General features: G+C 35.3%; 2 protein-coding genes and 1 long non-coding RNA gene across 3 annotated transcripts; 1 reads left to right on the top strand and 2 right to left on the bottom strand.

Annotated features, from left to right (window-relative positions):
* Nucleotides 1-582: 582 nt before the first annotated feature.
* Nucleotides 583-2192, bottom strand: LOC113500322 (WD repeat-containing protein 7-like). Its single transcript, XM_026881072.1, has 2 exons — nucleotides 1555-2192; nucleotides 583-796 (listed from the first exon to the last, which is right to left on the bottom strand). Exons 1-2 carry the CDS (start codon nucleotides 1658-1660, stop codon nucleotides 603-605), a joined length of 300 nt encoding a protein of 99 aa, XP_026736873.1. The 5' UTR covers nucleotides 1661-2192; the 3' UTR covers nucleotides 583-602.
* Nucleotides 2193-4806: 2614 nt separating this feature from the next.
* LOC113500321 (LIM and SH3 domain protein Lasp) lies at nucleotides 4807-26619 on the top strand (the record flags this gene model as incomplete). The annotated part of the gene is made up of 8 exons (XM_026881071.1): nucleotides 4807-4941; nucleotides 13022-13116; nucleotides 18145-18277; nucleotides 18737-18872; nucleotides 20790-21272; nucleotides 21856-21965; nucleotides 22485-22532; nucleotides 23148-26619. Coding segments are annotated over 8 exons (1287 nt in total), but the record flags the coding sequence as incomplete, so codon positions are not given.
* LOC113500323 lies at nucleotides 8081-9274 on the bottom strand. Its single transcript, XR_003401184.1, has 2 exons — nucleotides 8954-9274; nucleotides 8081-8697 (listed from the first exon to the last, which is right to left on the bottom strand). It is a non-coding gene; the product is annotated as an uncharacterized LOC113500323 (long non-coding RNA).
* Nucleotides 26620-26817: the final 198 nt, after the last annotated feature.

Below are 26817 nucleotides of genomic sequence, written 5' to 3'. Positions count from 1 at the left end.
TATTGTTATTTGTAATATTGCGCAATTGGTTTTGCCCGTCGTTACCAAGAGTACAGACCATGGTCTAAATTGCTTCAATTTATTATTAAATTTTAGCCAATTTTGTGTGGGTTGCTCATTATATATGCCAGGTCTTATGGCTTTAAGGATCAAAGTATTTTTATTACCCACAGTATCCTGGTCTTTGAACATACGACGTTCATCCACTGAGCAGTTTGTTCTTTCTGTAGGACTAGTGTATCTACTCCCTATCTTTCTACTGTGCGAATTTACCCTTTGGTGTTCATTTATTACGGTATGGCAGTCCTTAGCAATAGGCTACTGTTGACCGTGCCAGGGCATCCCATTTCCTTCGCACTGGGCATGTCGCTTCAAAGGCATTATGCTCCGTGTGACTTAACTTGGCTTTCTCACAGTTCCTGCACTTGGCCGGTGTGCCGGCGAGGAAGTCGGCACATTCAGACCTTACATGGGGTCCACCGCAATGGCTGCAGAGATCCGCTGGGTCAGCGCAGAATCGCTTGCCATGGCCATAGCCTAAGCAGCGAGTGCACTGGACAGATAGTTACTCTTTTCAAAATACTTTTATGACCATGTAACATTTACTTACCCAACAAAACATGGCTGACATCCAAATAAGGCTCCCATACAGTGAACCCTCTCCCTAGGAGGTCGACGGCGGCGCGGCGGAGCGGCGTGTGCGCGGGCAGGCGAGGACACGCCGAGGATAGGAGCAGGTGAGTGAGGGCCAGCGCTGTGAGGCGGGCCAGGTTGTTAGACGAGCTCAGAGTGAATCCTGGAAGATAAAAAGAGGGGTTTTAAGTATAAATTAAACAATTTAGCCTATTGAAAGCCACTGCTCGACAGGCGTAGACTAAGTTAAGATGAGGGTTTTGTAAGTAGAAATCAAGCAATTCAGCCTGATAAAACTCACTGCTGGACATAGGCGTCGATCAAGTTAAGATAAGAAGGGTTTTTAAATATCAATAAATTAAGCTAGCCTATTGAAATCAACTGCTGGAACTGGAAGTTTCAATCAAGCAATTTCGCCTATTGAAACCAAATGCTGGGCGTAGGCGCCGACTAAGTTGCTCCACAACACCCGGTAATCCGACTCCCATATCTAGGCTAAGACATGTACATTATTTAGGTCATCGGTCCATCCTTTTTAAGTATAGGTGAAGTTAATGGAACAATTTGTAGTCGTTTTTTGTTAACGCCTTCCGCTTCGACAAATTTAATCCTTGTGTCGTCGTTTACGAATATTCATGAGTAAGCATTTATCTTAGGATACGTATTACCTTATAATGAAACTGGTCATTACAATAAAAATATTTTGTTTCAATAAATTATGACTTTGTAGAAAAACTAATTCTATTGACTATTTTAACTGTCATTGAAAATAATTTGATATTCTTAAAAAATCAACATCAATACAACGTTAAATTCTATATTATCAGCCATCTCAGCTCAAAAAAATCTCCAAGAACAACAGCATAATTAAATATACCAAATAAAGCGCAGAAAAATGGACCATTAGGAGGCGCCACCTACCTTCAACCACAGAACTCTTTCGGCTGTCTCCGTCCTTGCGCCGCTTATTCCCTGCCGCCCCTATAACACAAAAAGCGAAAACCGCAAATAAATTAAAAGCTAGCATATTAAAAAACCTTAACCCTGCGTTTGTGTAGTAAACATGAAATGCACGCAGATAACGTACGTCGGGCTATGTAGGGTCATTACTGATACTGCCAACTTGCTCCCTTGAAGGGCGGGTTGTCCGTGAGGATTCCCTAACTTTGCGAAGTTTTGTAGCAAGGGATGTGTCTTTTACACGTATAGAATCCGTTTTATTCTGCTAACCCTCATGTATTGTAACGGTTAAGCAATTCTTATAGCAAAACCGATACATCTACACGACCCTAACTGAAAGATACTTTAAGTATTGAATATACTATTTTCATGAAGACTTAAGACAGAATACAATCCTAGACTAAACTCGTTATTCGACTTGGATTTTTCTTTATAAATGAGAAAGTATACTTCACTTATAAACGATTCATCAGACTTAAGTGAAATCACAATTGTAAACTATAAATTTTACGCGATCTTTCAGTGAAATTCGTTTACTAACCGAATATAATGTTTACCGTTCGACGATGTCATACGGCCGCTTTCTATATTCGATCCCGAATCTAAGATTCCGATCAATCCAGATTTTTTTCAATCCCTCGATTGAGCTTGAATCTGCATTTCTTTAATCGATCTCGTCTCGAAATCCATCGAAAAAAATCGGATAGATCGCCCTGCTAAACGTTTTGTTTTACGCATGTGCAGAAAAAGTACTTCATGATTATTAATGAGTAAAAAGGTGGTTTTTTTCTTAAAGCTTATCTATTTTATGTATAATCACTAGAAATTCCACAAAATACAAAAATAAAAGATTGGGAAGTCGTAGCGGTAAATACTATAATTCTACCTGAAGATTAGAAAAAGCATAAACGACAATAAACGTTTATTGATGAGCAACGGAACGTCAGTCAATCGAAAAGTTGTCAGTCAGTTTGACATTAACATAATATATTTTAAAATCGCAAGTTTATTTGTTGTTTGTTTTTCCGATGTCTCAGCTATACAATAGAATACAGCGGTAATATTCGAGCGCATTCAGAATAAGTTCACGCGCCATCTGTACAAGAAACTGTATGGGGTGTATCCGTTCTACCTACTCATGGATCCCACTCTGTTTGTTCTGGGCATGGTTGGCAATAATCAACTGTATATGAGACGGGAGTTTGCACTGGTCGTCTACTTGGTGAAGGTGCTTCGTAGAGTGGAGAATCACCCGGAAGTATTGCAGTGCTTGAGTGGCGGAGTGGGCGGCGAAGCCCGCACCTACTGCTGGTTCCTACCGCGAGAACAAATTTGCTCGCCAAAGCACCTCTTACAAGAGCTCTCCACACCACCAACTTCTTCAAAATCAGACTGACGTGTTTTTAATAATGAAATATGTTTCAATTTTTGTTTAGTATAAGTTCTTTGCTGTTACTTCATGGTTTTAAATAAATAAATCTAAACGAGAATATTATAATCGTTATCCATTGATTGCAGTATTACAGATATTGGTAAAAGTGTACTTAGTACACAAAAACTATAATACCGAGAGCAAAAAAGTTTAAGCGTCAGCTTATGCTTAGCAATCCAAAAGAATTACTGAGCGCTGGTCTTCAGCTTAAATCCTTGACCCCCGTTTACAAGTAAAGTACAGAACAACCACTCGATACCTACATCACAATCACAATTACAAATTTTAAGGACAGAGTTTGTTCTACTTCGCTGTCACTACTATCCCAGTCCGATAGCTGAGCTAATACTTCAAGATCGCTATCATTATCACTTGAAAATATTTCCATTTTAACAGATTTCTCAGTACAATCCGTAAAAAATTGGGGATCGCAATTATAGATCAAAAAAGGCCAAAAATCGATTTGTCAAAACCAGAGATCGGTTATAGAAAACGCATAACTGTCACTTTCGTACAAATACCAATCTAAAATCTCGATCCGCCCTCCCAAAGATAGATTGAAGAAAAAGATCGAGAAAACGATCCATGGATCGGTTATAGAAACACTAAAAGTTGTAAATGGATTCAAATGTCAATCTCGATCCGTAAATTAGGGATTGAGATCGAATATAGAAAGCGGCCGTTAGTTTTATTACAAAATCCATCTGGATGACATAATAATATCGAACTCTAATGAGTCATTCTCCTTTGCAGAATACATAGTATGAAGATAATGTCAAAGGTCTACCCATCTTTGTCTAGTAATGAGACATGAAATAAGCTACTTAAAAATCACGGTTAAGTTCAAGTCAGACTCTCGATATTAAGGCTTCTTACAAATACTTATTAAAAAAAATATCTCCTGTAAAATTTTGAAATAATCGAATAAAAATTGATTTATATGCTTTTTTATTTGTTGTTATAGCGGCCACAGCTACACACCAGCTAACTAATGGTTTTTGAGATACAGCCTGGTTTTAGACGGTCGGACAGCCACCGTAGCCTTAATAGGGATCCGTTTGATTCCTTTGGGTCCTGAACCCTAAATCCATCAACACCAATCATTCTCAGTAACACTGGCAGAACAAATAAAACACAGACTTATTTATACATCTTATCCTCATGGCACCTTCAGTAACATTTTACAGACACAGAAACCTCTGAACATTCAGTTTCAGTAACAGTCAATAGCTAGACAACCTATACATTCTCATAGTCATAGTATGTCAACATTGGTGTGCGTTCAGCCGTCCAGAGTCATTGTGCCCGTGCTTAGCACCATGACGATATGACGGGTACGGTGACCATGTATTTAGTATTTATGGGAATTTGTGGGACTCATGTGTGCCATAAAAGATTTTTGTAAGGCTTTTTGGGACTGAGTGAACTGAAAGATGGCCAAGATTGGGATTGCGAAATCCCGATAAACCGAAGATAACGAGACACATTAAGTAGTATTTTTGTACAAACACATGAAAAATATATTTGTTTTGTAAACTTTATTGTTGCTTTACATTATTTTCAGACGCGTTATTTTCAAACGGACAAAAGCTTCACATCAAAATTTATCGTTTTCAAGTACCTAAGCCAACAGAATATAGGTAGCCTTGTGATTTTCACGATTTTGTTTTTATAATATTACCTACCAAAAATCTTCGAATAAACAATTAACTTAACCATTCACAATTAAATCCCAGCCACGGTCAGTCAAGTTCACCTCTTATCAATTTGAAACACGATAAGAACAACACAATATCTTGACACAAAACATTATAAACAAAGATATAAATATTAAAGCAATTGTTTCTTTATCAGAACGAATAATTACATTGACTGAAATTATCAATTCAAAGGTGACTTATCACTTGAAACATGTTGTAAGTCTAATTTGCATATGCATGTATTATGTTATAAAGTGTGTTGTTAATGAGCTGTTGCTTGTGAAATATTTGTACTTAGTAGTGTGTACTATGCACTTTTCGTATTGTATAAAATCTTAATGTGATATTTACATTAAAATAAAAATAAGTTAGGCTTGGACTTCCAAGCCAATCTTTTGGACTTCGGCCTCTAAAAATACAGGTGTTAAAATCAGTCGTATGTTTGTATTTTCTTGTATCTTTGCAAACTTGAAAATTATGATTTAAGTATTTGAAAAAATAAAAAGCAATGCAAGTTTCATCATACTTTTCTATGAAAATATTGACTTTATTTTTAAGGGGTATTTTACTGTTTTATTTTACTAGACATTTTTTTACGACGTTTTTTATTAGACAGCCAGATGGTAACTATTTGTTTGTATTTTTTTATCTGTTACTCAACTGGTGGTGTCCTACAGCTAATCAAAGGTTTCCCTCATTTGATTCTACACTGTTCTATTCTTAGCCCCTTCTTATAATATGTCATTTTCAAAAAATCAATTAATTTCTCCAACGAGACGTGTCCTGAACCCATAACAAAAACTGATGGTCACCTTACAAAACTCAGGCGCGCCTACAAATACTATTATTGATTTAATAATTCAATTCAGACCAGTGTGTCTTGCGGTCATATCGTAACTGTTCGTAATACGTGTATGTTCATGGCTATTTCTTGGGGGATAAGTAGGTGGGACAGTTATAGACTTAGTTATAAGATGGGATAAATCTTGTGTATCGTCTCAACCCGTAAGCTTTACTCTCAAGCACGTCACACTAAAATGCCAATGATGTAATATTTTGTGTAATAAAGATAAAATGATCAATAAACTTCCTCACTCCTAAACTTATTTATTTGCTGTGTTTTTATTATTTGATAGTTGGGAGTATTATTTGTATAGGGATACACACATTTACAAGCAGTATTGCATTGAATAGCAAGTAAAAATATATCTTAAAAATATAATTGTTAATGTACCTACCGTTTCTATTACAGTAATTCCCGTTACCAAATTTCGCAGTCAAGTTTCATGTTAGTTAATCATATACGAAATGACTTTCTTTGCTCTGTAACTTTCATTCAAGCTTAGAGTCTCAAAACAGAACATACTTATAATATGTAAGTCAGAACAAAAGATTGTGTAAGAGTGTTACCCGTGGCGCCGCGAGAGCGGGCGTTCGAATCGCGGGTTGTTACTTTCTACACGACGAACATCTGACTGACTGTGTAGAGTATTGTGGGATTAAGTTGTATTTGTGCTTAACATAGATATTTTTTACAAGTTATTTAGATTAATTGTGTTTATTAACGTGAAATATATGGATTACTCTACTCTTTTAAACGAATCCCGCACTTAGATTTTATGTAAGAGATATTTTTTAGGACCAAGTTGTGTGAAGATAAATGTTCTTGTCCTCTCACGAATTTCATTTCGGATTAATCTCGAAAAACGCCTAGTTACAGGACTCAACTGAATGTCGTATTTTAGATAACAACTTTATACATTTTTACAACGCGGCAACGGTATGGAAGCATACATTTTAAAAGGCGTTTCAAGTCAATTAGCTACGTAGTCTAAAAGTGTAACAAATATATCAGTTTCGATACCATTTCTCAAATTTCTACAAATAGAAGCGAGAGAGAATTATCAATGCTTTACTATAATATATGTATTTTTATCGTATGGTTGATGTAAAACCTGGTTTCAGAGTTTAAATCACCTCTGACGTGACTTAACACACCCTTCGATGTTTTCCCTATAATGTTTAGATTGTTTAGAACATAATAAAAGTTTGAAATACTCATGTGTATTCGAAGAGATTGTTTTTTTATGTGGATTTGATGGAATTATCCGGCGCCATTACCGTTTCTAACTAAAATACCCCAAAATAATGCAGAACACCCCTTTTTTTAACGGAAATAACAACGTTTCTCATCTTTGAGAACACGTCTCTGACAAGGATTGAAATCCCACTTTATACTGCTCTTCTTTTGCATCTTTCATCAAAAATCCAGTTAAAAATATCATTCAATACATTGTATGATTTTATAAGTCAGTCATAACTAGCGGTTAACCTTAACCCGAGCTAACTTGAACCTTATACGGTGAGATCAACAGTTACAGTTATACCGGCAACTAAGTAAACTGCAATCGAACGTAACATAACGGGAATTGGGTCAAATATTGTTGCTTTGAAGATCTTTTGATGTTAAGTAATGTTTGCTAAGGTCTGCTTTTTGATGAGTTATCGTTTTTAAGTGTAGACCTACCTAACTATAGTAAGTAGGCAACCTTATTAACTACCTATATATTTCTAATTTGTTTCTCTATCTGTCTGTATCTAACTTTTTCTGACAATATACACTAATTACAAATATGTAAATGTATTTGTGAATTCCGATTATACACACAGACCGCGCAACAGGTTTAGATAAAATTTGGCATGGACAGGAAATTAGCGGATAATTAACACGATAAAACCATTAAACGAGATTAATAACATTCCCGCTTTCATTCACGTTATTTCATACCAAGTTAATGATGTTAAATAATTGTATAGAATAATAATATCGGCATGTATCTCACTTTTAAGTAAAGGCCTCTTCCCATTAAAAGGAGGTTTCATTGATAACCATCTGCTCCACACCATTTGCTACTACGACTTGTTAATCCCAGAAAATCTGGACCAAATTAAATTGCATTGCATTTATACTCTTGATTAAAACTGGTCAAATGCCCGTCAAGCTGTTCAAACTGATTGTTTAACAAAAAATAGTGCCTGGTGCCTAGTGTCTACCTTAAAAATTTTCACGAAAAAGTGAATAATGTACCTGTTTTAAAAAAAAACATTGAATTCAACAAACATTATCCACGTTTTACGAACAATACTGGGTCTAAACTCGGTTCACAATAGCCTCGTATTAATGAGCGGTTCCCGGCTATGGTCAAGTACAGTAAATTGACCCACTTACCTTAGTTAGGACGCACAAATTGCGTATTAGCTGTGTTTCCACATGAGCGTATTTTAGGATGCCCGCTTAGGGGGAAGTCCCCCAGTGGCGGACACCTAAGGTTATTTATAAATAAAACAAAGAATATTTAAAAAAATGCTTATTCGTTTATGACTTATATTAGATAACAAAGTTAGGAATCAAATTAAATTAACAAAAATGCAACCTCTGCTTAAAAATAATTAATACCATCATTCAAACTTTGGTAACAAAAAATATGATTTTAAAAAGTGGCACCTAGTACCGGACAATATTTGTGCCATACCCCTAGCACCGGATATTTCAAAATAACCTGCATCGTTCACATATGTAGCCATCTCCAGACTCTGGAATATCTGCACATGCTTCATGTAACCACCCACGATAGGATGAGCACTGGATCCAGGCTTCCTCAGAGGCTTCTAAGCAAACTAAGCAAATTGTTATGTTTGTCTTAGATGTTTCAGTCAATGTTTCTACTTCACTTCTTTTTTTTCTTTAGGTTTCACGTTTGTCGCTTCTTTTCTCTTGTCTACGCTCTTTCCATTGGTATTCTTTCCTTTACCTTCCATTGCTACTTCAAAATTAGATTTTATTTAGTCCTTTTTAGGTTACACTGAGTTCTTTTGCCATAATTTTATTAATAGCAGTTTGTAAGCTCTGTGGCTCCCAAGATCCTTTCTTTTTCTTCTCTTCCATTTTTATTATCTTCTTTCTTCTATACTCTAAAATAAAATTAAATAATTATAATAAATGACGTAAATTCTCACAAGGAATATCAATATGTTTACTGTCCGGCGCTAAGGGACTACTTAGTGTCCGGTGCTAAGGGACAGACATTTTCGTTCATTAGGTGGTACCTACTAAAATTAATTAAAAGATTTAATAATATTCTACCATTTTACGGATAACAATCAAGTACTACTTTTATCGTTGAATACCACTCAAATGTAAATGCATAAATATACTAGAATTACTTACATTGATATTTAGCTGACGACGTGATTTCGCGCCTAAAACTGCAATCAGCGGCTCCTGCCATGGCCGTGTATGTCACTGGCGAGGCGCGGCGCGTGACCCTGTACCTGTGTGACCCCCGCACCCCTTTCACTTGTATTTTGAATCGAACGGGTCGACACTCGCTTAAATAGTACGAGTGTCCGGCGCTAGGTGCCGTCCGGCGTTACGGGACTTCCCCCTATATGGTCCTGGAACATGTGAACTGAACTCATCGTAAAAGGTTTAGTACTATTATTTAAAAAAACTCGTATTTATCGGGATAGTTCGACTAGTTTCGGATAAAAATAGAGTCCTTAATCATGAGCTGACGCGGCGGCGTCGCGAAACTAGTCGGGCAATCCCGATAAATACCAACGCGTGAGTAAACCGTTGTATCGTTTAATAATTAAACATTCTCACTAAAAGTACTATATAAATATTTAGTAAGCCTTTTGAACCTATTCCTCTACTCTCTCTATTCCAGGTAGGCATAATATTAGTTACTTGTTAAGTGAACTTATAAAATCAACGATATACTTTATAATTTATTCAATAGTCATAGTTCAAAATAGGTCTTCAAAACCACGTTGACATGTTTAGTAACTACATCTATTACAAACTTGGATATGCTCGTACAAATAATATTTAAGAACCGAAACCCTTTTTTAATTTCTCAGCACAAACATATACCGTCATTAGTTCTAATTCAATTAACCGTCAGGTGTTAGCTATTGATAACTAGCACTGCTAAATAAACTCAAGCGGTTTGTGGGCCTTTAAAGGTCTAATTTATGTAAACTAGACCTTAAAGTAGAAAGTGTGAGAATACCGCGCGTTTCGGAAATTTCTCGCCTTTAATAATATGGCAGTTTGCATAAAAAAGACTGTTTAGTCCGTCAGACAGATTTTCAAAAAATATTGGCGAGTCTTTTTCTTTTATCTCGTAAACAAATAATGAATTGTACTTATACAGTGAGCGCTTTTTACTAGAAACTGATGTTATAGTTTGTTATTTAGTCAAATACCCTATTAAATGGATTTGGACTATCAATCCAACTCATATATACACAACGGCCTATGTCTAGATGTGAAGACAACCACCAACCAAATCAGAAATTAGACCAGCTATATAAAATTCCTTGAAGAATCAATAAAAACCACAGCGAAATTCAAACCAAACTTAACAGGCACTACTAACAGCCATTACATAACAAAACAAACTTAAAAATATCTTTCAAACGGAAACACAACTGTTTACATTACCGAGTTATTTGCAGGCGTGACTCATTCGGACCAAATTGTTGAACGGCTTCATTATGTTGGATAATCGACTTCTTTTTGCTACTGAAATCTTAAGAACAGCTGCTAAAATCTTTAACTCAAATATGAATTTGAGACTTGCTTAAAATTGTGGGATTTTTAGACGCCGCTTAAAGGATTTATGAATATTTAGGAAGGTGAAAAACTGTCCGGTATAGTAAGCTAATCCAAGGTATAAGGACTTGACTGAATGCATTGCAGTGTAGTTTTTGTCGATCAAATATAGAGACGTTGAAGATGAGAAGATTCAGGTTCAGTCAGTACGAGTCTGACACTGCCGGCTTCCTGCACTTGAGGTAGTGGTTGTCCATGAGTGTTCTTCCGCCTAACCAAGAAAAGTGTAACTTTCTTGCGGTTCAAACTTACCTACCGAAAAGGAATATCTCCTGACAAAATTTCTTCCGTGTAGATATCGTTAGACATCTAGACAGACTTCTTCTACTGTATAAATTTTGCTCCTGTGCGACGAAAACAAACACTGCGGGAGAATATCCGCTTGTCAACGAATTGTGACCTAAAAAGCTAAGTTTCTTAAAATTTTTATAGTACACGTTTGTCTATTTTTTCGCACCACCAGCACAACCTTTTTGGTTTGACATCTTCTAAATTTTATATTGAGGCTTCTTATGTTAATGGCTCAGTATGAGTGGCCGCAAGTTCGACTTCCATTTGACCTGTTTTCCCAATCAATAATTCTCCAACATACTGTAATACCTAGCAACTTCTGCCGTGTTGCATGTCACACTATAGTTACATTCACACACGGAATGCCTATTGTTATCTAATTGTTGCATTGTACCTTTTGGTAGGCCACCGACCATATGGCTTGAGTGATCGTTTATATAATATTCTTGGTGCAAGACTTGGCTATATGGGTATGGATAAATACTTTGTAACTGTTTTGTAAATGTTATGTTTGGGATGACACAGATCAGACAGACACCATGCTTTTTAGGGTTAATAAATCATTAACCGTATCATCAACCTGTGGCAATTAACCGGGCACGCTGGAGAACGAACGGAAAGGCGTATGTCCAACAGTGGGAAGCTGTAGGCTGAGATGATGAGCATATCGTATTGTTTTGACCGCTCATATAGCTGAGGAGTACAGGTCATCATGCCAAACCTACAGTGCGTGACGTGTCGAAGGTTCGATCCACGCGCAAGACAAGGATTTTGTGATCGACGAACGCCTGTTTGTAAAACCCCTGCGGCACAAGCTATTGATACCTTAATGTAGGAGATAGTTTTAAAGAAGGTTTTTAAGTCGACTAGTGCAATAACCAAATGCCAATAATTAATACCGTTACAATTAAGATTGACCATAAGCAAAAACAATTCTCTAACATAATAAATACTATACCGTATACTCCAATGATAAATTATGGAACCCGCATTTCTGTACAGGCGTTTCCGGCCCTTTATCTAACTGCTAAATCGCCTTATACATTCACATAAATGTTCTCAACCATGTTGAGAAAATGACAATGCCAACAAATGCTGTGAAAATCTTTTTTTAGGTTTATTCTTATACGAATTTATGCTTATATTGACATCCAATTTTTGTATATATTGTTGTGCTATTCTTGTCAGAGAGTTTTGTTGATAAAACCATTTAATTTTGGTCAACAAAATTAAAAAAAAAATGAGGTTCTCAACTTCGAAATAAATGAACTGATTTCGATGATTCTTTTTTTAATATAACATGAAAAAAATCACCAAGTTTGACTTATTTTTTCTTTCAATCGATTGTATATTTTTGTTGATATAAAATCCTATTATTGTACAAGACGCTACGTAAATTTTCTATATAACCAACTCTGAGACTTACCAAAAAAACTGAAGCTATTCTACCTAGACAGAAACACGTAAAATTTACGAAAGTTCAAACGGTAACCTTTATCCAAAAAACAAATGAAAGTTAACATCGACTGCACCATCAGTTGCACGCGCTAATCGTCACTATTGTTGCCTAATTGTTGTATTATACGCTGTGAAGTGGGCCAAACGTTGTGCAATGACTGAAGCGATAGCTTGATGTTCGATAGCGTTTATTGTTCCCCAAAATTTTAGGAATGATGTGACTGGAATTTGGTTTGGATAGGTTTAGAATGGTTGTGACAGGTCTGCTACTTGAATTGTGTAGCTGATTTAAGTTGGGAAATAGTCTAAAACTTTGATTCCATTCGTATTTAAGTTTAAATTGTTTGAAAGTCTGTCATATTTAGTACGGGGCGGAACACTCATGGTCAATACAATGAATTTACAATTATTGTGTTGACTAAATGCTTAGCAGAATACGAATAGTGTCAAATTCAATCCCATTGCCATTAATTCATCGGTCATTGTAAATAACGCAGTGGGGGCCCAGTTTTACCAAATGATTTTGATTTGCACTTTTGTCAAATAAAAATTTGCGTAGATCAGATAGGCAGTCGATCGTTTTTACGTTTAGCAACCAGCTAATTTCCTAAATTGAAAGTACCACCTATCTCGGCAAAAGATTACGTAAATTGAGGCAACTGTAAATGATTCTGTGTGTTATCCGCAAAATGCTTGTCCTGAGTCTGGGTGCCTTTTTGCATGTGACTTGAATGTTTCTGAATCCTCGAACCAAGGATTCAATTGCTAGGTGCGGGAATATTTTTCTGAAAACAGTACTCATTTAAACTTTTTGCATGATATTAAAGAAGATTTTAAATAGTAATAATTTGTTTATATTTGTCCCAGGTATGGCATAAAGGATGTTTCAAATGCCAAGAATGCGGCATGACACTCAACATGCGTACCTACAAAGGATATGGAAAGCTCCCGTACTGCGAAGCGTAAGTACCATTATTTTAAATTATAACTTTTTTTACTATTATATTTAAGTTTTTACTATTATTATTAGCCTGGAATGTCCCACCGCTGGGCCCCAATTCTGCTATTTACAACGGCTGATGTATGAATGAAATTTGGCTTAAAATGACAATTTTCGTATTCTCTTAAACATTTTTCTACACAATAATTGTAAATTCAGTATGGGAGGGTGACACTCAAGGTCAATACAATTAAAAATGGTTAAGAGAATAGGTATAATTTCAAATTTAATCCAATTGCCATTCATTCATCGGCCATTGTAAAATAGCAGAATCGGGGCCCTGGGCAAATGCCTCCTCACTCTTCTTCCACTTGTCTCTCTCATGAGCCGCGAGTGACCAGTTCAGTAAGAACGAATCCAAGTCACACTTATTACTTAGAAGGTTTTACTACAAAAAATGAATAAAATACTGTTCAAACTAGAAAAATAGACCTGAATGATTTTACTTCTAGAAAAAGCTGAGATTCTCACGAAAGTACTTTCAAACAGCTAAGTATTTCCGTTAATTAAAATCACAAATTAAATACACAAAATAGTATAATATTTCATTGAAACTATTAAGCGAAACACGCAATAGTAATAAATGCCAGATTTAAAGTATGAATCATATTAATTAAGTTGGAAGCCGGCACGGATTACAATTTTATTGCTGGTGTGGAAGCGTGACAGCGCGTTACATGCAGTAGATTTTCGTCTCTCTTCCACACCGTAAAAATATTTATATTAAAGGTTCAGAAGTAAGCAATCTGAACTCTTCTGCTAATCAAAGTAAATCTCTCATTTAATCCACCCCCGACGCTTTCTTAGGTTGAGTGTTGTTTGATAAGATAACTGGCGAGCCATTTAAAAGTTGTGGGGGGTGGAAGGTATACACTGTAGGGGGATTTTTAAGTCCTTTTTAACAGTTTTATGATTTTCCCTTTCGCCTTAGGATGGGCGGAAAAGAGTGTCACACTTCTACTGACTAAAACCAATCCATATTCTTTCCTTTGCCCCCTGTGTATCGGGGCCACGGAACCCTTTCGGACAATCCCGCTGCCCCACAGGCATCAGCCGTAGCGGGCTGCACAGAGATTGCTGACAATGATTTGAGGCGCTGGTGCTGATAGGGCGCTGAGCTACCCATCCCAGGATAAAGCCTTTTTTTTGTATAGGCGGAGGAATCCTCATGGACACCCACTCCCTTGGGGGACGAAATGGGTAGTGTCAGACTCTTACTGACTAAACCTGAACCGCCGTGCTACGTCATCCGCGTTTTTGTGTCGGTGTAGGGCAATGCATTGTATTCCTTCATACAATCCCAGGATAGCCTAACAGTAAATAAGTACCCCGATATTTCAATGACAAAATCAAGTATATTTCCCAAGTCTGGTGCATTTTACGTACAAAACCTTTGTTATTCTGTCGATAATTACCTATGCGTCAAACAATGATAATAATATGTAAATGAAAAGAATACGCCATTGTTAACTTCGTGTTCAAATCATTTGCGAAATTAGTTAGTACTTACTTCAATGTCATATGAGTATGTTTTGCAGTTTCCTTAGAATATGTTGCCTAAGGTCAGAAGCTTAGAAAATGGCACATCGTAGAAAAGAAAACAAATAGAAGTCAAAGGCTCTAGACAGACGGACTGCGTTCAAACTGAATCCGAACTGCAAATTTGCAGTTGGATTGGAGTTGAAATGCGGTCCGTCTGTTTAGACCCTTATTGTATCGTAATGACATTATTATTCGACAAGTGACGTGACTTTGACTTGTCAGTTTACATTTGAGTGATTCGTTAGTGTAGCGCTAATTTGTTCACAGGCCCTGGTTTACATTTTGGGATGTTGTGTTTGAAATTAATTGCAGAGGTTACGTAGGTCGTTGCCTCATTTAAGAAATAGTGTTCAGAAATTAGAAAAAGAAATAAAAATCTCATTGTAGGTAGAATGCGGGTGAATTTAAATTTATATATTCCAACAACTTTTGTAAGTGGTTCCCTATCTTTTCAGAGTCATTAATTATTTATAAATGACTCCTGCTCAACGTAACTATACCAGACTAGGAATTGAGCGATTTTCGTGCAGAAAACAAATACTGATAAGGTTGTATACGATCTATTTGAGAATTCCCATCGGATCTGTCGATAAAATAAGATTTTCTGTACAGGGTGTTTGACGCATGGACAAACAATTTTTTTTTTCAGAGATTTTTGAGTCATTAGCTAGGTTTACTGTTGGACTGTTGGTCTAGTGTTTAGTCCACCCTGACTGCTTTATCGGAGGCCGTGGGTTCCGATTCTCCCACATGAAATGTTTGTACTTGCACGATGAGCACGATTTTTTTACAAATTTATTTTATTATAAATGTATTTAGAATGTTTATCAGCTGTCTAGTACTCTTAATACAAGCTTTGTTTAGCTTGATACTAGATGGCGTTGTGTGAAAAGTTGTGGAATGTAAAAAAGAATCCTTTGTTCTTCCAGAAAATTCCTATCAAGAAACACAATAATAATTGTTACTGAAACTATTCACAGTATGCCGAACATCCGATCTATATTTATTTAACTGCAATAGTGATGTATTTATGTTGTTACTCATAGCAATTACTCGGGTTACTCATAACAGTGTTGTTATGCCAGACTGCGTAATGTGTGAATCACGTCCCTTTTCGTTTTCCGTTCAGAAAACAAATAAATAACTATTGTTATGATATTCTTGGGCATTGGTTTTAAGGCTACCGTACTTAAAAACGATGAGAAACATTAAAACGTCCGAATTGAGTAACCTTCTTTTTTTAAAGTCGGTTAAAAATGGAACTTTGTTACTAAATGGTTTGCTCTCCGCTCGTCTGTTTCAAGCTGTATCTCATGAACTGAGATAGCTGAAATATGATGTGTTTATGTTGCCGCCATAACAACAAATACCTACTAAAAATCGGGTTTAGGCTAAGTGGTGATCTCTTTAATTTTATTTAGGATGTCACTCTGTCTTTTATTTATGGTTACTTTTTTGGAATTAGATTAAGCAAATAAATCAGAAATAAAAATTTAATTATCTTGTGTCCAGGATAAAATGATTACCTGTATACATTTTTAAGTACCTACTTTTATTATTATTTATTACTTTTATTATTTATTGATTGCAAAATTTTAGCTTACGCAACTCGCAGCTATGACATTTAGAATTGATATTTAAAAAAAAAAGTATCATTTGTTTAGGTATATATTTAAAATAACAGTACAATATAATTTACATAAGTTACAATAACACCAAAAAATTAACAGCAACCAAAACTTAGTAACAAAATATAATACTAGTAACACACACATACAAAACACAGAACCACATACTAACAAGATCCATTGATAAACCCAGGCAGGACAAAACAAACATACATATATTATAAATTATAATTTATGCAAAAGACATTTACATTAAAATCAGTCCATACAACAACATGTTAGCAAACTACGTTACGACTAAACGGGTGTCAATGAAACAAGTTATCTAAGAACTAATTATGTAAGTGACTGTCTGATGTTACGTCTAGTTGACGGTTTGTCGGTTTTCTTTAACTTTATATGGCATTTTGAATGGTTACTTGAGAAGTAATGTGGATAAGTAGTTTTGGCGTGGTGACCTCAACTCCTCGGCTATCCGTGCAGTCAAAAATTGAAATTTACACAGATGATGTATTTCAAATAAAGATTGTTAAACAACGGTTGTAACGGCGGTAAATTGGCGGGTGAAGTATAGGTAGCTACAAATCCTGTCCGTCGCACACATTTATGTTTAGCCTATTTGTACAGATCTCTTAATGGCTGGACTACGATTCGCACTTCACTGTTTTTAATTTTAGTTATCGGTTATAAATAATAAATAAATTCTTCAAGACAACCAAGCAATGTCATCAGCGAATCAAAATTTGTATGGAAGCAGCATATTTCTAATAATAAAACCATGACTTTAAGCAGAAAATAGTAAAGTATTCTACGAAAAATGCATTTTTTTCTCCTGAATATCGATTCCAACTTTACACTAATTAAAATGAACACAAACTGTCAAGTAATCAACAAACGTGCGTGCAATATCAAACGAAAGTCGTTTACCATCATACTTTTACTGACCGCGGAAGCATTTTTTTGCTAACCAAGCACATTGTCCGATGTACGCTCGAAAGCAAATACCTCTGTCTGAAAATTTACGGCTATTATTAATAGTTCGAAACGTAAGTTATAATCTATTTTAAGAGGTTTTTGTTAGAGAAACGTAGTTTATTAGACACGCCAAAACGTACACTGTGTTTTGCGCGGTGTTTCGGTTAAATTGGATCTTTTCTTTGTAGTTCTTTGTTGGAAAATTTTTGTTTGTGTCTTGTAGCGAGTGCGTGATTATGGAAGGTTGTCGGGTTGATAACCCATGGTGTTCGGTACCGTCGTTCAACATATTCCTATAATTTCAAATTATAAGATATTTAATACGGATGACTAAATATATGATAAATTGACCAAATTACAGTGAATGAAACTTACTCGTGACGTCACGATTGAGTATAAATTTTACTCTATCGTTACGTCACAAGCCCCCTCTCCTAACTTTAAAGCAGTTAATCTTTGTCAATTCTAGTTTTTCTGAAAAAGGAAAAAATACGTGTCTCATACTATTCAATTATCTAACTGAGGGACTAATGAGATTTTTTCTTTTTATACCCAGTCATCATCCCTATTAGCGTCCGAAGGCTAGTCCAGGAATGGCACTGCATTTATTTACTTGTTTTGGAAAACTATATGAGTTTGTTTCGTTTACGTTTCTTCTCTATCCTGTAAATGTCGACTAGCTTAAAAAATTTCACGTATAAGCCTTATTTACATTTATATCAGCGCAAATTACTGTGTGCTATTAATGAATCGAGAACGTTATTGTATAAGAGTGTATCTTTTCATAAATCAGTTGTCCTCAATATAATAAATTCTATAGATCAATTTTTATCTTACAATTACAGACACGTGCCAAAAGCGAAGCCGACGACGATGGCGGAAACACCCGAGCTCAAACGAATAGCCGAGAATACGAAGTTACAAAGCAATGTCACATACCACGCAGCCTTCGAGAAGAGCAAGGGGAAATTCACACAGGTAACATCTGGTTTATATGATAAAACGTGACATATATGTCTTTACTTGAAAGTTGTGACGAATCATATTTATCATACGTGACACGTATGTTGAACTATGTTACATGTATCTTGCATATTTATCATATGTAATGGTTATGATACAAATCATGTGTATCATACGCGACATGTATGATACGATTCATACTTATTATACGCTAGGCATACGCGACGTATGCAACAAACCGTATTTATTATGAGAAAGAACTGTATACTCGACGCATATTATACGTATTATATGCAACATAAATGATTCTTAAGGGTCATATTTATCATACGCACCCCATGCCACGTATGCAACGAATCATACGCAGCACATATGATAGGTATGCTTTTGGGTACGAAACAAGTCACCATAATATGCAGTGCATGTAACTATATGCACAAAAACATTTTCTAATAACCTCGATCCTTATTCCAGGTGGCAGACGACCCAGAAACCTTAAGAATTAAAGCGAACACTAAAATAATAAGCAACGTCGCGTACCATGGAGAACTGGAGAAGAAGGCTCAAATGGAGAAACAGCGGCAGATCAATGAAAACGGAGAAATTGTTGGTGAGTGGAGAATATATTACTGGTGATGTTGGTTGTGTGTTGTGTGTGTGAAAAACCTATTATGAAGTACGTAAGATCCTGTAGAAACATTGACTTGACTATAGCGGTCGTGACCGAAATTGGTCGGGCATTTTGTGAAACGGGTAATATATTACGGTATAGAATTGTACCCGTTTCCTTTATCTATTGAATTGCCAAAATGTTTTCTATGTTGATAGATATGGTGTTATAATAACTAATAGCAATATGTTTAAAGTTGAAAGGATTTAATGCTTCATAATATGGTTACTAAGCTGTGGACTGAATCTAGGTGAAGTAAACTTAAAGTTCTTGGGTTTTGATTCGAATATAATTAAATAAAATCTTACAAAAAAATCGTGTAATAAGTCATAAAAGAGAAATCTTTCTATTTGTATGAACCTAAATTAGATTTTTCCTAGATGATTAAGGGCTCCTGTTGGGTCCGAAACTATTCAGACTAATCCGATCAATACGCGTGAGTAAACCTTATGAAATAAATAAAAATATCAAATGGTTTATTCGCATCTTATATAATTCAATTTTATGTAAGAAATTACATAATCTGATTATTTTTATATTTATAATATCAGACAAACCTTTAAAAGAATATTTTAGTTAACTTTAAAAATAATTTCATTATGATTATCGTAAAATAATGAAATATCAATTAATACATCATTAAGACTAATCTGGGTTCAGTTCACAGCTCATTAAATGTCCATTTGTTATCAATACGTTAACATGTTAGCTTTATCTAATCCACATTGAATAACAATTAAAAACAGATTTTAACGTGCCGTCTTAAAAAAAATATGCTTAGGAATTTTTTCTGTTGAATAAGTCAGTATTACTTAATTTTGTTATTCGAAAAGATTTTTACTCTCATAAAAAAAAAATATTGATTCACGTTCAGCACATTGTGGAATAAATGATACGAATATAATATTATTGTCATATATCAGAATGTGAAATATAAAACTATACAAATGTGGATCAAATACAGCTGTCATGTTCTCCCCATACACACAGTTCGCTATTGCACATTCACCATGTATCCTGGTTCAGTCATGCGGTCTGTGAACATATGTCGCTAACTTCATCGTTTATGGTCGGAAAAATAACGATTAAAACAATTTGTTTAATAACTAGAGAAATTTGTGATGAATTGGTCAGTGTAAGCTACTTCAGATTGTCTTTTTTTTGGAAATTAAGAATATAGTAAGATTAGATAATGCATGAAACAATAACCGTTGTTAAATAATTAGTAAATATCAATTGACCTGCTGTTCTCGTATTTTTTGGTAGAATGGCCTGTTCTGATATAAGAATACGAACAACGCCTAATCTGATGATGATTTTAGATTCCACTCTTTCAAAATTCAGGTTTTCTCGCTAAAAGTATAACATGTAATAGTTATAACAGATTCATATGCAATTGCAGAGCTTGCATGCGATCATAAGACATTCTGGAATTAACTTATAAAAAATACATCAATTTAATATTCTGCCTAATCACCAAGGCCCAGTCATAGGACCTGATAAAGTACACAAAGTAGTTCGAAACAGACAACATTTATGTCAAATAGCACAAAAATAATTACAATTTTTAACACTACAAGTGGCGCCATCTAGGTGCAATAACATTTTTATAGCATTTTTATTATTTAGTAACAAAATATAGCTATATTAATATAATAATAGGACCAAGACTCTTGCAAGCAGTTAAAACTTGCGTTCAAGCCATTTTTTGAGCAAGTTTAGAAAAATTGTTCAAAAGATGTAGAACAAAGTCTCTGGAATAGCTAGTCCTAAGTATAATCATGTAAATAAATATTTCTAGTTATTTTTCCGACCACAACCCATATGTTTCTAATGTCATTGTGTGCCCCGCTATAGACGTGCCTTCAGACAATTACCATCAGCAAATCGACAACTACGCGACAGAAATGTTACCCCCAAACGTTCCGGCGCCGAACTTACCCCCGAAGAACCACTACCAGACCCCAGCGCCGCAGTACCAACAGCCGCCCGTCGCCCAGTTACCCCAACCTGTACACCAGCAACATCAACAACCCCACCAGCAATTACCCCATCAGCAAATACCCCATCAGCAAATACCCCATCAGCCGTCAGGCCACAACAGACAGTACCAAGAACAATATTACAAGCCTAAAGAGGAATATTCCTACCAATACCAGGATTATCAAGGGCAATATTACCCCCCGTATCAGAATTACCCCGCGCAACAACAGGCGCAGCAGCAGAAAATTGGAAGGATTCAGGACTATGACCCTATTAGTGATGGGCCCAGAGCGCCCCCTAACACTCAGAGGGGGTCGACTACGTTGATTTATAACAGCACTAGTGATGGGAAAAGAGGTTTGTTCTTTTTATTAATTGGGTATTCGATTTCTTTGATCTAAATTATCTAATACCCAATTTAATTGTTTTTATATTTTGTGTTTGCTTTTATATCATCCATTTTATGTTTATTCATTTTTTTACTTGGTTTTGGGTGATTTTTTATTTTATGTATTTTTTTTTATATTTGATGATTTTTATTTTAGTTTTATTTAAAGCCGATTACAAATATAATTGTAGATTATAATAATGAATTAGTAATGCTGTTATTATTTAATTAGTTACACAGTAAAATACTATTTATAATATCCTTTTAAATGTATTTGTAGATATTAATTTAAATCCTATTACGTTTATTACACCATAAGTACCTATTGTTAGAAACTAAAGCGGGATTTTCACTGCAAAATGGCCCATTTAACTTGCAAGCACTTGTTAATAATTAAGTTAGGTTTTCACGAATAGAAATTGAATGAATGACTGAGTTGAGCATTTATGAAATTATTACAAAACTTACAACATTCTCCATTTCTACTGCAGTGGTATTCAGCTATCCATTTATATACATAATATCTCAACCTGTCTCCCCCCCCCCCCCCAGGCTCCCACCAGCCGGTACAGCAGCAGACCGGGCGCCAGATCGGACGCGTCACAGACCTCGACCCTCTCGCCAACGAGATGCCCAGACAACCTGCTAATCATCATAACCAGGTATTATTATCATCATAATAATCGAAGACTGCACGGATAGCCGAGTGGTTGAGGTCACCACGCCAAACCCACTAGACGTCCTCGATACCCGCGTAGGACAAGAATTTGTGTGATCTATGTATGCTTGTCCTGAGTCTGGGTTTCTTTGTGCATGTGACTTGAATGTTTGTGAAACAACCCGCACTAAGTCATTTTATTTTTTTAAATAATGGCATTTTCTTAAATTTGTCGGGGTCGACTTCCAATCTAACTGGATGCACTTAAGTACCAGTGTTTTACAAGGAGCGAAAGTGCCTATCTGACCTTTAGCTAGACATTCTAGCGCCTGACATCCCGTAACGACTGTCCAAGATGCGGTTTCAACAGCCAGGTCTATTGGCTTAACGTGCCTTCCGAAACACGGAGGAACTCGTTATGGCATAGATGGTTACCCATCCGTGGATCAAGTCTAAGCTTAACCAGTGATTTTACTTTGATCGACCTAAATATAATTAAATAATGTTTATATTTTTGTTACAGCGAGTATACATAGCGATGTATGACTACGAGGCGAGCGACAGCGATGAGGTATGTGTATTTTAATATTGTTGGACGAAAATTAGGTGAAGGTATCCATTATGCGGAAACCTGGGAGCCTAATCCTACTTCAACTACGCTACAACTCAAGTGTTCACGAAAAAAGACATGTATTAGTGATGATGTATCCTGCTTATACAAAAAATGATTTTATTAAAAAAAATCTGCAACAGTCTTAATAAATGTGCCCCTTATGACTTCAGATTTTGAAATAGATTAAATCCGAAGTAAGCAAGCATTGTATTCAGAACTCGTGTCTGCCATCCTCGTCCGAATAGGAAGAGGGATTTGTCTAGCACTGCAGTCAAATTTTCAGAACATACGATTAGCTAGCTATATTTGACGACTTTTCGTCAACCCCTAGAAAATTTTCGCCTTCAACTAAAGAGTTACGTCAAGAAATGGTCCAAGTCAATTAGTTTGCTAATCAATACAAATAAGTGGTGTGCGCTTGTCAGAGTAGCGGTTTCCATCTGTCTCTTTTCACTTTCTTATATCTTGATACTTTTTCTTGTCTCTCTTAAGGAAGTACTCTTTCTATGGCTTTCCTATGGCAAATCTGACACTAACATGAAACAAAGTGCTAACCTTAACCTCCACCCGCAGGTATCATTCCGCGAAGGCGACCTCATATCCAACGTGACGTCCATCGACTCCGGCTGGATGACGGGGCAGGTCCTGCGCACCGGCCGCACCGGCATGCTGCCCGCCAACTACGTGGAGCTCACGCCCAACACGCTGCACGACAACTGAGGGGCCAGGTTACACTGGTTATCAAGACAATCTTGATCTTATACATGTATTTAATTAAAAGTCTAAGACTGGTTTTGTAGCTTTCAAGGAGATCCGAACAAAAAATATTCTCACACTAAGGAATTTCTAACCAAAATTCATTTATGCAAATAAGGCTACTAAGTGGAACTTTTTAAAGGTGTATTTACATTGGACAGCCCCCAGTTTAGCCCACCCTTCACTGCTTAATAAGTGCTTTTCTAAGAGAAACTTCTCCCGCCAGAGTTAATTTAGTCCTTGTGTCGCGGTGGTTTCACAAACATTCCAGTTACATGCATAAGACACCCAGTCTCAAAACAAGCAGTCGTGATCACACGAATGCTTGTTTTACGCGGGGATCGAACCCTTCGCCCTGGTTTTCAGTGAGCGCGATCTCAATCGTTATAAAACTCGGTCACATTAAGAAACTCCTACTTTTTGAATTCAAATAAAAACTGTCGTTTTTTTATGAAGTTCGTCAAAATAAAAATTTGAGTACACATTTTGTGGATCAAGATTGTCATTCTAACCACTCAAAGTAAGGTTGTTATAACAAACCAGGTTTAAACCTGGACACCTACTGTATCATTATGGTTGTTGCTGGTTGATGTGGCTTTACATAACTCTTAAATAAAACCCGGTGGTTGACTCGAAAATATCAACAAAAACATCAAATTAAATAAGTCATTTTGTAATGTAGTCAATAAGTTTCTATTTTATACAAAATATGCTGAAAATGATTCCGAAATTACATTCCTGTAGTGCAGAGACTATATTAATTCATAATATACCTAAATTGAGATTTAAAGTTGGAATAACATACCTTGCGAAAAGACTATAGACAGAAAAAATAATGAGAAAAAGATTTTTTCCTTAACTTAAAAGTATTTTGTATCAAATAGAAATTTATTGACTGTTCCATGTAGAAAAACTTGAGTTTTAAATGTGGCTGGACCAATTAGTATGAAACTACATATTTAGAATGCGATACAGATGCTCCTTTAGCCAAGTTTCATTTCTACAATCGTTAACGTCAAAAATAAGAGCCAAAATGTATGGAAATGACATTTTGTTTTAAGTCACGTGACTAACTCCATAATTATGTTGTCTCTAGCTACTGTAGAAATGGCATTTGACTAGACGGGCCTGTTACTTTACAAGAGTCGTTAAACATTGTTTATCGAAAAATGCGTCTTAATTTGCCACTAGCATTACTTTATGTAAAGATTTTATGTATAATAAGAAATAAAATATACTTTTTCTAAAAATATTTATATACATACATATATATTAAATTGTTATCGCCATACCTTGATAATTACTCATTATTTATATTAAGGGTGGACGATATCACCTTGTTTTAACTAAATTAGCAATTTTAAATGGGGTATTTAAGTAACAAATCTAATTATTACATCAGATAGATTTTTTTTCAAGTAATTTCTTATGTTTTTGAGCAAATAAATAAAAATGCGAAATAAAATGGCGTTAAAGATGCTGAAATTTACAAAACTTGGAGCTAGTAGTTTACAGTAAAAAGTACTATTAAGTGACGTCACTTAGGATTTCAACACTAATATTTTTTTTCCTTTACGCGATAAAATTAAAATATTAAAAATCTATCTGATGGATCAATTTGATTTTTGTTATTCTAAATATCCTAAACCATTATGACTTGTCAGATGACTGAATTTACATTAAAAAGGCTAGGCCAAGACTGTCACAGGGGCCTTTAATAAAATGTAAGTACTAATTAATGTATTTTACCAAAATAAAGCTTAAAACTAATCAGCACAATTTATTCTAAAATGTATCGTAGGTCTGAGCTTTTACAAGTATGTAAAGTTATATATTATTAAAATTTTGATTGTGGCTGTATCTACTGGGATTTGTTGAAATATGCTAGACTGAAACACTCCAAATTTTTATTCTTTGACTTGTGTATTGGTGTATTGGCGTTTGAGAGCGGTCACTGGCTAGTGAGAGCCTTTGAAGCTTTGACACTAAACATTTGACATCTACTAACTTCACTAGGAGCCCAAAGAGAGCTTCAAGTTTTTACATAAGTAATTTTGAAAGAAATAGCTACTCTAGCATATTATAACAGAAGTGAGTGCTGTGCAGTGACTTACCTAGTATCTACAACCTAGGATAAAATTAACGAGATTCGTTTTTGAAACAAGGCCTAAAAACCATTTTATTTTCATTCCAATTTAGTTCTAAAACGATGTTTTTTGACTAAATCGTATTATGACAAGCCATTTTTATATCCAAGTCTTATTTATACCTTTAAAATGAAACTTAAGGGTACTTTAGAGTGCTTGATATGCAATTCATATAATGTTTCTCATTGTATTCCATAATGTTGTCTTGATTTGATATAATCTCCAAGTGACCCTACGTAGCGACAAGGGTCTAAAAGGCATTGCTTTTTAAGTATTTATCTTTTTTAATGTAAGAAGTGTCGGATATATTTCTCTAACAAAATTAATACACAAAAATTTTCAAAAAATGTAAAGAACAATTTCATGACGATTTCTGTCTTACACAATATCTTATTCATCGAGAAATATGTCCAATACTTAAAAATAAAAGTTATTGTTATAATTTTATAAGAATTAACATTAATTTAGTACCTGGAACCCTTTCACGGGTAGGTCGGCCTGTAAATACACCCTTTTAGATCATAAATGATTAAATAAGTAAACTTATCGACACGAAATGTAATACCTGCATAATATTAGGCACTGTCTTATGTATGTTTACAAGACTATGTTACATTCCATTATAACTTTTTATGACAATAATTATGTGGTTTCAGTGAGACCTTTTAAAATCAATGCAATTTATATTTGATATGAAAATATCAATGGAAAGTATAGGGTCAACTGTGCCACATTTGGGGTCAATTAATTCCATAAATGGGTCAATAAATTCCATTTGAGATTAAGTGCACTAACTAATGCTTTCAGGTTTAAATTATTCTCAATGAAAACTGTATATTTTTTTATATATTTTAACTAGATACAGATGTTACTTTTAATCATGTTATGTATTAGCTACTGGGGTCTTACAATCACTTTTTAGAGTAAGACTTTCAATTGTGTAAGAGAGAGGCCGGTTTATGAATATATAGCGGCCTCTCTCCGCTTCCACAGTTAAATGTCTTCCTGGGTAGGCGGTAGGACTCCCGCAGTTACTGTTAAACTAACTGTATTGCCTTAACCATCACAAAACGCTGTATATTATATAGGACCAGTATTAAGGTACAGTGCCTTTTGTAATATTTAATAAATTTTTTAAGCTATTTTGTGATTTTATTTCAAATTTATTTATTCTTCCATACATGAATGTACGAGCAGAATATGTACGAGCAGACTTAATGTTTGAGACATTCTCTACCAGTTAACCAGAGGGTGGTGGAGACAACAAGTAACTGTGTAAATATGATGCAAGATGAAAAATATGAATATAAGAAATTTATCCGTGACTAGGCCTCCTCTAT

Source organism: Trichoplusia ni, chromosome 13 (assembly GCF_003590095.1).
Source record: "Trichoplusia ni isolate ovarian cell line Hi5 chromosome 13, tn1, whole genome shotgun sequence".
NCBI classification, from domain to species: domain Eukaryota; kingdom Metazoa; phylum Arthropoda; class Insecta; order Lepidoptera; family Noctuidae; genus Trichoplusia; species Trichoplusia ni.
Note: the sequence above shows the minus strand (reverse complement) of the source record. Positions and strands in the feature narration are given on the sequence as shown.

Excerpts from the sequence above, each read along its gene's own strand:
- LOC113500322 (XM_026881072.1), bottom strand. The coding sequence starts at position 1,660 with ATGCTAGCTTTTAATTTATTTGCGGTTTTCGCTTTTTGTGTTATAGGG. Across the intron at positions 797-1,554 it reads AAAGAGTTCTGTGGTTGAAG|GATTCACTCTGAGCTCGTCT; the intron begins GTAGGTGGCGCC and ends TTTATCTTCCAG.